The 13,707-nt window shown below is 43.8% G+C and overlaps 1 protein-coding gene across 1 annotated transcript in view; it reads left to right on the forward strand.

Moving 5' to 3' along the window:
- The window catches only part of LOC139081463 (uncharacterized), a 41,965-nt gene that overhangs the window by 2,064 nt on the left and 26,194 nt on the right, over positions 1 to 13,707 (forward strand). Inside the window, exons 3-5 of the mRNA XM_070607284.1 lie at positions 7,265 to 7,389; positions 8,939 to 9,008; positions 9,702 to 9,829. Coding sequence (XP_070463385.1) covers positions 7,265 to 7,389; positions 8,939 to 9,008; positions 9,702 to 9,829 — 323 coding nt within the window. The remainder of the gene's footprint in view (positions 1 to 7,264; positions 7,390 to 8,938; positions 9,009 to 9,701; positions 9,830 to 13,707) is intronic.

The following is a 13,707-nucleotide window of genomic DNA, read 5'->3' on the forward strand; positions in this document are numbered from 1 at the left end:
GGGGTCTTCAAATGGTTCTGGGAATTCCCACTGAGACCAAACTATATGCCTCAGGCTTTTTCTGAATGACAGTTCCTGGTGTCCAGCAAGGATGGGAACTAAAATAGCTTCATCACTCATTCCATCACATCCATCAGAGGGACATAAGGCTGGTGGAGCTGGGTCTGTGAGACACCCCACCCCAAAGTTGCAGAGAGGGAAGGACAATGAAGAGCCATGTAGTCATCCTCTCATCTCTGCACACCTGACAATGGGCGTCTGTTTTAATGAGTAGATGTCAAGAGGTCCTAATTCAATTAACCTCACTGTACACAAGGAGGAGCTAAGAATCAGAGCAGGCGGCTGTAGTCTCTTTCATCTTAATCCAAGGAAGCTAGGGCATTCTTTTGCACAAACCCTCTTTTAAATAACAACTAACAGCAGCAAAGACTGAGGACAATCTTATAGACTAATATCTGTCAGTGTCGCAATCCAATGTACACGTCAGGATAGATGCAGAGAGGGCTGATGGCCACTCTGAATTTATTATAACCAGCGTTTCAATATATACATAGCTTATCTCTGTTAAACATACACAGGTGTTCTGGATGAAGTAATTAGCAAATGCCAAGAATTCTTAGTGATTTCTCAAGGACCCCTCCCTCGGCCTCTGTTTTGATATTATCATGTTATTGCTGTGCTCGTATATTTTTATCTCGGAGAAGGCAAGGCCTCCTAGGCAATGGCCCCTCCTGCTCCCGATATCGATATCATGTCTCCATCTGTGCCCCCAAGAGACCATGCCTGTCTTAGGTTGCCTCCCCATGGAGGTCTTATCCATCATTGGCTGACCGGCCTTCTCACCTCTGGGTCACAGTTTGTTGGCAAGCCTTTTCCAGTGATTATTAACCCTTCCTGCATCAGGGGCGGCTACATTTCCCCATTTTTTGTTTTTTAAAGCAAGGAAGGCGTCATGTTGTGCTGAGGCCAGAAGGCCCATGATAACCAATGCTTGCTCTTGTTGTCTTTGTTGTTTTTTCAGGGAGCACAGCAGATGTAAAACATAAACTATTAACATGGATAATATCAAAATCACACCAGCACTAACAAATATGCATAAATTGAGGCCCGAGAACCAATTGGAGGGCTCTAGCCAGTGTAACCCATTTTCAATGTCTTGAAATATTTGTTGAGAGAACACCTTATGTACTTCTTGTAACTGCCTCTCTAAGTGAGCTTGTAGCCCAGTGACGTCATTGGCCAGGGAGGTATTAAATGCCCCCTGTAAATGTTTTTTTTATTTCTTGCCAAGATGTCAGCAAGCTATTATACGGAAGGGGGGGTAACGCATTGCATGGTAAATTGCCAATCACATTTTAGTTTCATACGCATTTCTAATGCATTTTGCTGCTCTCCCAGCCACTCTACTGCTGCCTCTAATGCCTGCAATCATGACATTAGCCCTTTATCAATATCCGCCTGTGTCTGTAATTCTTGAGTGACATTTACCAAGATGGACTCCATCTTATGGGCTGTTTGAACACTGTTAACCAAGGCAGTAGTAGCTGTAGAGGCTGATGCAATGATAATCACCGCGGACACAATGAACGCAATTAGCATAGCCAAAAACCACTTAGGGCGTAATTTTCTCATGAACTCAAGGAGGATATGTAGAGCGTGCTCTTCGGACCATGTCCGATTTAGAGAAAAACAGGTAACCAAATATGTGCTCTTCTTTTTAACACCATTACATAGGTCACATTCAATGAGGTTACATTATAATGTGTTAAACAATCCGAATACCAATATGGGGGAGAAATAGTAACCACATACATACCAGAAGATTCTAGGACAGCAGGGACACTGTTTCCCCATAATAACACATAAGGATGGGTGGTACAGATCATAACGGTATCAGAAACATTTTTGACAAATGTTAGTAAATAATTGCCAGTTTTATTCCCATACTTGCCATGGGACAATTGTCGTGATATAAAAGGCAACCCGACCCTCCATATTCCTTTGTGAAGTGGGCTGTACACTGTCTCATTGTGAGATAGTTGTAAAAGGGGTCCAGATAGGCCGTGTTCGCTCCATGTTATAGGTTTCTGACTTGATCTGTTGAAGGCTCAAGTATGATTGTCACTCAAAAGATGTCCATGAGGTCCCTAATCCAGCACATTGGCCCCAAAGATGTTGCCCCGCCTTAGATATGCTGTACGGCAAGGGGACCACTGTACTGAGTAATGTTTGTAACTCCAATCAGTTTTTGGATGGCAAATTGGGATGGAAGGAACTTGTATGACATTACTTTTGTCTTCGTAAGATGTTGATATAGCAGTAATGTATGTCACATTGGCTGCCTGTTGTCCTTTCTTAGGTTGGTAATACAAATACATTTGTTCCTGAAAGGTGACACATGTTGTGCTTTTGTTTTGATAAACCATACGAAAAGGTAAATCATTAGCATACATCACCAGAGGGTCTTCTTCCTTTTGGTGCAGGCCTGTATGTTGTTGTCAGGGTAACCCGGTTCCTCCTGTCCAATCAGAATCGTTAGAGGACAAAGGGGGATTAGCATGCCACCAAGTAACCGGAGTAGAGAGAGGAGGATTAGGAATAAAGGCCCAATATGTGAGATTCTCATGCTCTGAAATCACCTCAACATGCGTTAGAGAAGAAAAGAGGAAAAAGAAAAAAACTGATTTACTTATCCGTTTGTCCATTTTCCGGTAATTCCAGAGCAGGCTGTGCATGTTTTGATGGAATGCGCTCAATGCCTTTATCTGTCAAAACACAAAGAGCTCCTCTCTTCTCACATTTAACCATAAAAGGGCCCTCCCAGATATCCGTATAAGGACGTTTTAATCCACACTTTGCCAAGATTTTGTGTCAAAACAGATGTGTGTAATGCGGCCTTTGTTGGGCCATATGGGTCTGAGTTTCACCCATATGTCTTTCTGCAGCTGATGTGCCATCCTCCGCTAGATTCAAAACATTTAAAGTAAATAAGGCATAATTGAGAATACCTTGCAGATCATTCTTATAATACTCATTTCCCCCTTTCATTTTTTGTAAAGCTTGTCCCGTAGAATTATAGGGGATGCCAGTTTTATGGATAATATTCCAATTTGCACAAAATTGGTGGATAATTTGCACTGAGAACTCGGGACCATTATCAGTTTTAATGCATGTAGGAGACCCCACGAAAGCAAATATAGCAAGCCAATGACGAATGACTTGTTAGCAGTATTTTTTGTATGTGCCGATGTGAAAAGAAATCGAGAGTGACTGTCAACAGAAGCGATAATATACTTGAAACATCCAAAAGGCAGAAATATTGTTGTGTCCGTTTGCCAAAGATCATTGCTCTATAGTCCACGAGGGTTAACCCCATCAGCAGCAAAGGGAGAGGTGGCTAGGGAAGATTGTTCACAGGCTGGGCAACCAGCAATTATTCGTGCAGCCTGTCGTTTTGTTAAGTGAAAGCGCGAGCGCAGGGCTGGAGCGTTGCAATGATGTAAGGCGTGAATCGAACGTGCTGGTGTAAACAGGACAGTCAAGTGAAACATTGGCTACAACAGAATCAACAATAGCATTCTCTTGAGATAAAGGACCAGGAAGAGGAGTGTGAGAGCCAATGTGTGCAATAAAGCAGGAGAGAGTACGCTGGGACAATAATTGCTTGATTTTCAGAAAATGAGTGAAAATATCTTGTGTAGTTTGATGAAAGTTTAAAATGGTGGCGGGCAAAAGCGGGACAGCATTAGCTACATAAGCAGAATCCGTAAGAATATTCAAAGGAACAGAAGCAAAGGTGCACAGCTGCCAATTCTGCAATTTGAGTAGTTGAATGTCCGTGAGAGACTTTGATCTGCCAGTCATTATTAGCAAACCAAGCTATACTGGCTTTTCCGGTTTTTCCAGAGCCGTCAGTGAACAGGGTTAAGGCATCAGGAATAGGTTAGGAAGAGATAACAGAGATGACCAAATTGAGAAGATGGGCAAGGTGAAAAAATGGTCTGAGGGTCAGTGCCTTGCAATTGTAAACACCGTAAACATCCCCTTTGAATAACCTCCACTATTCCATCAAAATTTGTATACAGTACCTTAGCTGGTGTGTGGGGCAAGTATATCCACTCCAAGCATTTTGTAACCTTGCCTGCTTTTTGAAAGACGATACCAGTAGGACTCTTAGGTGTGTTTATCACATAAAGGTATAAGGGAATTTCCGGATCAAAGCGATTTAAAAATTGGGAGGTTAGAGCCTTGTTTACTAGGCTTAGTTCTTGTTTTGCCTCAGGGGTAAGAGTGCGCGTAGAAGAGGGGGAAGAGTCACCATGTAGCAGGAAGACAAGTGACTCAGAGAATGTGTTGGGATGCCAAGAAAGGGACGTATCCAACTGATATTTCCTAAAAGCTGTTGCAATGTAACTCATGTTAAAGTATTGGGTATGGAAATAGAGGGAATGCATGGCTTTACCAGGTGTCTATTGTTGATGAAAATAATCCATAACCAATCTATAAATGAAAATTTGGGTGAGTTTATTCTGAGCTGAAATCTGAGGACCACGGCCCGGGGCCTTTCTTCCCAAAGGAAGAAACGGCACCAAAGAAGTGAGGTATACAGAGTGGTTATATACCCCCATACAGGATGTTTCACATGTGATTGAAATGTCCCTCCCACAATAGTCACAAGATTGCCCTGACAGCACAGCACTTGATGGAGACAGCAGGTAGTGGGTCTGCTTTCTCAGAGGGCATAGCAGGAGGCAAGTCTATTGTCTCGAGCTGGGTGGTCACTGGTGAGCACAGCAATCGGTTCCTAGCCTAAGGAAAGATGCTTAATCCTTAAGGGAATGCCAGTGTTGGGAGGGGGAGGGAAGTTGCACCTTTATCTCAAGGGCCTTTGTTCTTGCCATAGGGAATATCTAAAGCAGATATACAATGCATGCTCAATGGCTGCGGTCAGGCCCTTTTGGAAAGACAAGGTCAGGCTGAATTAGGTTTCCACCAAATGGCTACCTCATATTCTCCAATATATCCTATTACTTGCCATTTTTATTTGTCACTATCGATCATCAATCCTAGAAATTCCCAGGGGGAGGTAAACTGTACCTTATCTTGTGCCACAAGCAGGCCTTTGCCTTTTAGCAATTCAATTAATTGTTGGTATGCTGTTAATGATAAATTTTTAGTTGGTGCTGCTAATAAAATATCATCCATATAATGGTAAAGTTGTATAGTAGGGTATTTGCTTCGAAAAGTTCATAACACATCTCATACCAATTGTTGGCATATGGTAGGATGGTTTTTCATGCCCTGAGGCAAGACCTTCCACTGATATCTCTGGGGGACCTCTTGATTGTTATAAACTGGAACAGTAAATGCGAACTTTTCCCTATCAGTGGTGCACAAAGGTAGAGAAAAGAAACAGTCTCTAATGTCAATAGCAACAATTTGCCAATTCTCAGATATTGAAGAAGGATTTGGCAATCCCTTCTGTAAAGCCCCCATAGGTTGCATGACAGCATTAATTGCCCTTAAGTCCTGGAGTAATCTCCATTTTTCAGATTTCTTTTTTATCACAAATACTGGGGTGTTTGAGGGTACTATATGGCCTAATTTTACTTGCTCCTCTACTAGCATCTTTAAGGCCTGTAATTTTTCTTTTGGAAGGGGCCACTGATCTATCCATACAGGCGTGGTAGTTTTCCATTGAATAGGTATGGGAGGAATGTTAATAACATCAGCGGCCCCTAGGAAAAAGGCTTAACGTTTAGAGATAGTTTCCATTGAGAAAGCAAATCTCGCCCCCATAGGGAGTATGGAGTTGGAAGAATGTAGGCTGTAATTAAGGCAATTCTGTTTTCAGGTCCTCTGACTTTGAGGACATAATCACTTCCCTCAGGCGTCGTAGGCATCCTAAGCCCCCCTACACCTTGTGCAGATGCAGAGGTTTGTTTTTTAGGCCAATGGGGAGGGCCAAGTGGGTGAGGCTATAAAGCACCCTCGCCAGTGTGGCCGAAGCCACTGGCCCCCCTCTTGGCAGCGGAACTCCCCAAACTTAGTTTTTCGGGGCACTGGGGAGTGTGCCCCCTTTCGAGTTTCCCGACGCCAAGTCACAGTTGATTAGATTACCATCTACATTAATTTTAGAGCAACATTGATTCGTCCAATGGAATCCCCTTCAGCACCAAGGACATGGTTTAGAAGGCGGCTTTTTAATATCAGCTGGCCCTCCTTTACCAGGGATATTTTTTGGACCAGACTTGCATTGTTTTGCATGATGTCCACGTCTTCCGCACTTAAAACAGGCATTATCAAAAAGCACCTTTGGGCAGCTGCGAAAACGCTGCTGCCATTACTTTGGCCACATGACTATGAGTTTCTACTTCCTGACAGGCTCCCAGCATATCCCCTAAGGTGTGAGTTCGCCCTTTAAGGTGAGACATAGCAGACTGGCAATCAGCATTAGCATTTTCAAAAGCTATTTTCAACAGGATAATTTGAGCCACTTCAGGATGAGCTATTTGTCTCTCAATTGCCTGCTGGAGACGGTCAATAAATTCTATGCTTGGCTCGTTTGGCCCTTGTCGGACATTCACAAAGGAATTGGTGGCTTTGTTCTCCCCTGAAGGGGGAATTGCCTTCCAGGCTTCTAATGCCACCTCTGAACATTGTCTATGCAACATTCCATTTGCCTCTCAGCCTGTGTTGAGGCGTCGCATATTGGCCAACCCCCTGTAACATGTCAGCACTGATTGGGAGAGGGGGGTTTAAAGATAGGTTATCCATAGATCGGGATACAGGTATCTCGTTATACTCAGACCTGAAAAGAGTATATTCAGCATGCGACAAGAGTCTTTGCGAGCAAAAGCCAATCACAGGGTAGCATAAGATAACTGGCTCCCAGTGCCTCTATCATCCCAACAGTGAAAGGTGACTGCACTCTATTCTCTCTAATGCTCTTTTTCTGCTCCTTAAACACCCCAAAAGGAAGGGATTCATGTTCTCTTCGCCCATGATTGACCATCACAGGGAAGGCACAGGAAAAATTCAGGATCTCCATGATTTAATCCTTCCTGAAGGCAATTATGAACCATACTATACTGCCTGGAATCAACATACGGGGCTGGTGGAGTACAAGGAGGAGCAATAGGCAAGAAATGAGGGTTCTTGAAGGCGAAACGCCTCTCTAAAGGAGGAGGGAATGGTAAATCGTCATGGTCTGAGGACATTTGTTCAAAATTTGTCTGAGACTTACTAACTGCCTTTTTAAAAGAGTCTCTTGGCAGCAAGCAAGGCGGAGAAGGAAGTGGCGGCGCCTCCTCAGCTTTGCCTGAAGGGCGCTCGGGTGAAGAGGCCGATTTTTCCTCATCCGATAGATCCCACAAAGGGAACAGCGCAGTACGTACTGTTCCCCAAGTCGTTAAGATATGTACATCCTTTAAAAGGCCATGCTCAAAGCAAGACTTTAGTGCCTTGCCAGCCCTGTCCCACAACTCAATGTCCAAGGTGCCGTCCTCAGAGAACCAGGGGCAATGTGTAGATATTGCAATATCCTCTGTAATTCGGCAGGAGGAACAGAAACTGAAATCGAGGCATGAGCAGGGGGCAAGTAAGGTATTAATATCAACTGAACTATCCTTGTAAAAGCTTCTATCACATAATAACTAGATGAACGGACCACGATTTTTATTTCACCTTGATAGTCAGCATCAATTACCCCGGGAATGATGTTTAAGCCCTTCAAATCTGAACTAGAGCATCCCATTAATAAACCAAAATATCCTGATTGTAAAGGTCCCCATACATTGGTAGGAACAAGAAAGGTTTTGTCAGCACAATCTATGATGACTGTCTCTGAAGCCATGAGATCCACTCCGGCACTTCCTGACGAGGCCACCACTAAATCATTCACATAGAGTTGGCCTGCTGATTGAGAGCTCCTCAAACTTGGTTTTTCGGGGCATTGGGGAGTGTGCCCCATTTCAAGTTTCCAGACTCCAAGTCATGGTTGATTAGAGATATTGCCAGCAATATCCTCTGTAACTCGGCAGGAGAAACTGAAACTGAAACTGAAATCGCCTTCAGCAGCCGCTGAAGTGTCTTAAAGTATAATTTCTGCTGGGTCGCCAATTGTTGGCCCATCATTCTCACGGCGGACCCCCGAAAGGCAATTGAAATCCCCGACATCATTACTCACCAATAATGCTGCCAGTCTTAGATCTCGTTGGGGTCACCATATGTCAGCGTCGCAATCCACTGTACACATCAGGATAGATGCAGAGGGGGCTGATGGCCACTCTGAGTTTATTATAACCAGCGTTTCAATATATACATAGCTTACATCTGTTAAACATACACAGGTGTTCTGGATGAAGTAATTAGCAAATGCCAAGAATTCTTAGTGATTTCTCAAGGAGCCTCTGTTTTGATATTATCATGTTATTGCTGTGCTCGTATATTTTTATCTCGGAGAAGGCAAGGCCTCCTAGGCAACGGCCCCTCCTGCTCCCGATATCGATATCATGTCTCCATCTGTGCCCCCAAGTGACCATGCCTGTCTTAGGTTGCCTCCCCATGGAGGTCTTATCCGTCATTGGCTGACCAGCCTTCTCACCTCTGGGCACAGTTTGTTGGCAAGCCTTTTCCAGTGATTATTAACCCTTCCTGCGTCAGAGGTGGCTACAAATATCACATTTTATTGAAAGGGGATTTATGAAATAATGTCCAAATGCATGTCTTTTTTTACATAAAAGGACATTTTCTGTTATAGACACTTAAAAGACGATTATTTAAAGGGACATTTTGGAAAGACTTTTTTGTAGTAAGTTTCTCCCTGATACACTGGTATATCCCTAATTTATTTGTTTCAGTAGTTTGTCTACATTTTAGGTTTGTTAAAACAAAGTATACATGTGTATCTAAAAATTAATTTCTTTCTCTTTTGCAGATTGATTTTTCTCCTATTCACGCAAAGTTGAGAACCCAACCATCTATTAAGAGAGAAGGAGGAGGACTTGGTAAGTAGAGTGGAAGCATGAACCAAAAAACACACAGGGCCAAGGGATTTTAAAGTATTTATTGTAGGAAAGCAGCTTGTTCAGAGCCATCACACCCACACATCAGGGAAGTAAGTTGAGCCCAGCCCCAAAGTTGCTGTGCCAACGGCTGCTTCTGTGGCACAGCCCCAGCATGGGCATGTTCTTCAGGTGAGAGCTCATCAGGGATAGAAAGGGACTGAAGGACAAGAAGCACAAGGCTGGTGCTGGTCATTGGCCTCTCAGTCACTCAGCTGATGCTCAGAGCCCAGGTGGGGAGCAGCCCCAAAGCAGTGGCAGCAACTGGAGCTCTGATGCCACTGTTAGCTGAGGCCACAGCACCCCCGGAGCTAGGGCCACAGCAGGAAGAGACTGGAGCAGGGCATCTTGGGAGGGTTCTTAGGGGGACACTTTGGGGGGCACTGGGTCGTAGGCCCTTTAAGAGGAGGTTGGCACAGCTGCTGGATTTGTTGGCAGGACATCTACGTGGGAATTCAGTTAACCTGAAACCCAAACAGATGTTTTATGGACTTGTGAAATCTTAGGTCACTGTGTCCTCCTTTGGAATCTACCCCTGGGCTGCTGACAACTGAAACTAATCATAAGTAGACACACACACACACAAATTCAAGCCAAAGCCTCCTTCTTGTTCACATTTATCTCTCTACCATACAGCACAGTTCTTGTCGCATAGAAGATGCCCAGTGAATGTAGATCCTCCACCAAAATGTTCCATGAGAACAGGGATTTCCACGCCTCTGCTTTTGCACACTTCTACATTCCAGTGTCTAGAACAGCACCAGGTAATTGGTAGGAGCTCAATAAATAACTGTTGAATATATGGATAATATATGAGTGATAAATGAATGAGAAAAGAAAGAAAGGCAGGCAAGTTGGAAGGCAGGAAATTATATTTGAGGTAGAGGAGGCACACCAGATGATATGTCATGTCACTGTTTTCTCCGTGTGCATCTGCCATCCTGTCTAGGCATCCACAAATGTGTCTGTGAGAGGTAAATGGCCACAGATACGTGATCCCCAGCCAGCTGTCTTAGTTGCCACAGGCCAGACACTGGCAAGAATTTAGGCTGGCTGATCACTCACCGTCCAGGTTAGGGGCTAAAATTCCTACCAGATCCTACCAGACCCAAGGTAACATCTCCCCTCCTCCCTCCTCCTTTCCTTTCCCCCTGATCTCCAGCAGCACCTCACCCTTTCAGCCGAAAGACCCACTCACCCGGAGAGACCCAATGTGGAAGAGCAGTCTCTGAGGTTCAGGGCAGATGAGGAGCAGTTGGCTGAGATGTGTTTTATAGGCTCCGGCCTGACTAGGCTGTGGGTGAGCCCTGGTTCTGGGAGGGGCAGGAAGTGGCTCTGCCCACACCTGGGCGCCTGCTGGGTAATTCTTGACATTCCACTCCCTGGCTCTTCAATCTATCCTTCCCAGGGAGAGCCTGAGTTACACTTCTGAAGCTGGAGTCCTAAACCCCACTAAATTACATTGTTTCCTAGGCTGGGACTCCATGAAGCAGCATAAGTATATAAGATAGAGTATACAAGTGTAGGATTGGAACTGAGAGACGAGAGTTTAATGATAAAGAGAGAATGCTGAGATAGATGGAGAAGATGCAGGACAGTGTTGCAGGCAGGCATGCTAACATGACTCCATGCTTTAAAAGTGCAACACGAAGTCAGAAAATGATGAGTAAGTAATCTGTGTGACTCCACTTGACAGTTTGCCTACCTGAATAATGGGGTTAGGGTGTGATAATACAGGAAAACCAAGTCATATTCAGCAGATGAAGTTGAGTATTAGGAGAATAATTTTTATTTCCTTGGTTTCCTTCTATCAGTAGTAAAGAGATACTGCAGAGTTTTGTGCAAGCCTCAAAGTGTTTAGGGTCCAGCAGTAGACTGGGACTCAAAGGATTGGGTTCCAGCTCTGGCTTTGCCAGTATTTTCATTTGTGACTTTCGATAAGTCACTTCACCTCCATGAGCATCAGCTTCTCCATCTAAGGTCCATCTGACTTTAAAAATTTATAATGGGGGCCAGTGCAGTGGCATAGTGGTTAAGTTCACGTGGTCTGCTTTGCTGGCCCGGGATTCATGGGTTTGGATTCTGGGCAAGGATCTACACACTGCTCATTAAATCATGCTGTGGAGGTGTCTCACATACAAAATAGAGGAGGATTGGCACAGATGTTAGCTCAGGGCCAATCTTCCTCACCAAGAAAAAAAATTGTTTATAATTGCAGTACAACGAAAATAATTTTATAAATGAACTGCTTATCTATTGCTCCAATGAGGGGGAAACATTATCATCCTAATATATTTTAAATTGTGTGCCATAGCAAAATGGTTGAATAAAATTCCATTGTCAAACAAAATTAAGGGAAAACACTTTTGAGTTCTGTTTCAAGAAGACTGATTGAACACACCCTGCAGGATTCTACTAGTTACCATTCAGTACAATAAGAATATTCTGCTCAGTTACAGGTGATCAGAGGTTTAGATTGTGAGTGGTATTGAAGTTTATTAAATGCTTTTTTTCACATCCATTGAGATAATATTTTTTATTTTTCCTTTAATCTGTAAAAACACTGAATCACATTGATAGATTTTTCTAGTAACGAAACATCATTGGAAGCTTCCATTGTTGGCTGGGATGAAGTAACGACTGACAGACCAGTTCTCCCAACTAACTTCACTAGGAAACCCAGCTGCCATCAGAGCTTGTATTTTGGAAGACAGCAGAGAACTGCTGAGGCAACGTGAACTGGAGGGGCTAAGATCCCAGGGAAGGGAGCTGACTCTGCTGCCACTGTTACACTGGGAGCATTTGCCAATTCTGAGCAGGCGCAACACTGAGAATCAGGTTTTAAGCCTGTTGAGGCACACAGCTGGGAGACAAAATACCAGTGGAGTTTTGGGCAGGGATATGGCAGCCCTCACACACACAGTCAATTTTCCCCTAAGGATATTTGCCAAGTTTGGGGCTGTGTAGGACAATAAACCAAAACTTAAGTGGAAAATGTCTAGGAAAAACTGCAAAGCTTTCAGTGGTTCATAAGACAAAAGATTATAGTTTAGGAATATATCAGTTAACCATGGCTTCAACTTCACTGTATAACAAACAACAACATAATAAACAAAAGGAATACAGCAATTATTTATTTTGCTCCTGAGACAGCATGTTCAAGGTTGGGCGTGGTTTGACCTACGCTGGGCTCAGCTGGGTGGCCCAGCTATGCTCCACATCTCTCTCTTTCCTCCTTTTGGGGCCAATAGGCTATCCTGGGCATGCTTGTCTCACAGGGGTGGGAGAGGCATAAGCGGGCAAATGGAAACACACAAAATTCCTTAAAAACTAGACTCTGAACTGGCACACTATCATCCCTGCCTTACTCCATTGACCAAAGCAAGTCACAAGCCAAACTCAAGGTCAAAGGGTAAGCAAATATGTTCTGCCCGCTTAGTGGGAGACACTTCTAAGTCACTAGGCATAAGGACATAAACACAGGGGCAAGTGAAGAAGGGAGAGCAATAACGCAATCCACCACAGTGGAGCGGAGGCAGGGGACATCACTGAATGCTACAAATAGGTTCTAGAAGTATCAAAGGCTTGAAAGAGAAAAAAAAGCATATCTGTATATAGAACAATAGAAGTATGCATATGTTGTACGTTATACGTTATATAATTTAGAAACTTCAAACTAATGAAAACGTGTGTACCCAGAAAACAATGAAAAATACACAGTATTTTTCAAAACATGGAAAAGATTTACCATAAGTAAAGCAAAAACATACATGAGTGAAAACGAATGGTGAACAAATGAACTTCGACGAGCATATATATTTAGTTTAAATGGAGACTGGGAGTGAGCAATATAAGTGCTCAGTTAGGATTCTTAAAATGTAGGGGTTGGCCCTGTGGCTGAGCGGTTAAGTTCGCGTGCTCCACTTCAGTAGCCCATGGTTTCACCAGTTCGGATCCTGGGCATGGACATGGCACCTCTCATCAGGCCACGCTGAGCCAGCATCCCACATGCCACAACTAGAAGGACCCACAACTAAGAAATACACAACTATGTACGGGGGGCTTTGGGAGAAAAAGGAAAAAATAAAATCTCTAAAATATATATATATAAATGGCATACTGCAAGGGAAATTTGGGCAGTCAACACAAGCCTACTGTCAGGACCCCCTCTAATCCCTTTCCCCTCCCCTGGTGCACACGGCCCGCCTGATTGCCCGCCTTTTGTGCTTTTTCATCCCAAGCACCTGCGGCTCTTCATCAGGAGGAAGGCTGTCCTTGGGTGACTGGAGCCATGTGGCCCGCACATGCAGAGAGCTGGAAGTGCTACCAGGTGGCCACATGTGCGAGCTCCAAATTCCCTAAGTTTGCCTCCTGTGAGATTGTTCTTGTTTCACCTTCACTCCTGAAAGATACGGAAGTATTTGCTAGATATAGGTATCTGGTTGACAGTTTTGTTTTTGTTTCTTTCAGTTCTTTAAAAATGACGAGCTCTTTCCTTCTGGTCACTGTGGTTTCTGATGAGAAATGTGCAAGGAATTTGAATCCTTGTCTCCCTTTAGGTAATGCACCATTTTTCTCTGGCTGCTTTCAGGATTATTTCTTTGTCTTTAGTTTTCAGCTGATGTGATTGAGTTTCTTTGAG

Source organism: Equus przewalskii, unplaced genomic scaffold, assembly GCF_037783145.1.
Source record: "Equus przewalskii isolate Varuska unplaced genomic scaffold, EquPr2 ChrUn-10, whole genome shotgun sequence".
Lineage (NCBI taxonomy): Eukaryota > Metazoa > Chordata > Mammalia > Perissodactyla > Equidae > Equus > Equus przewalskii.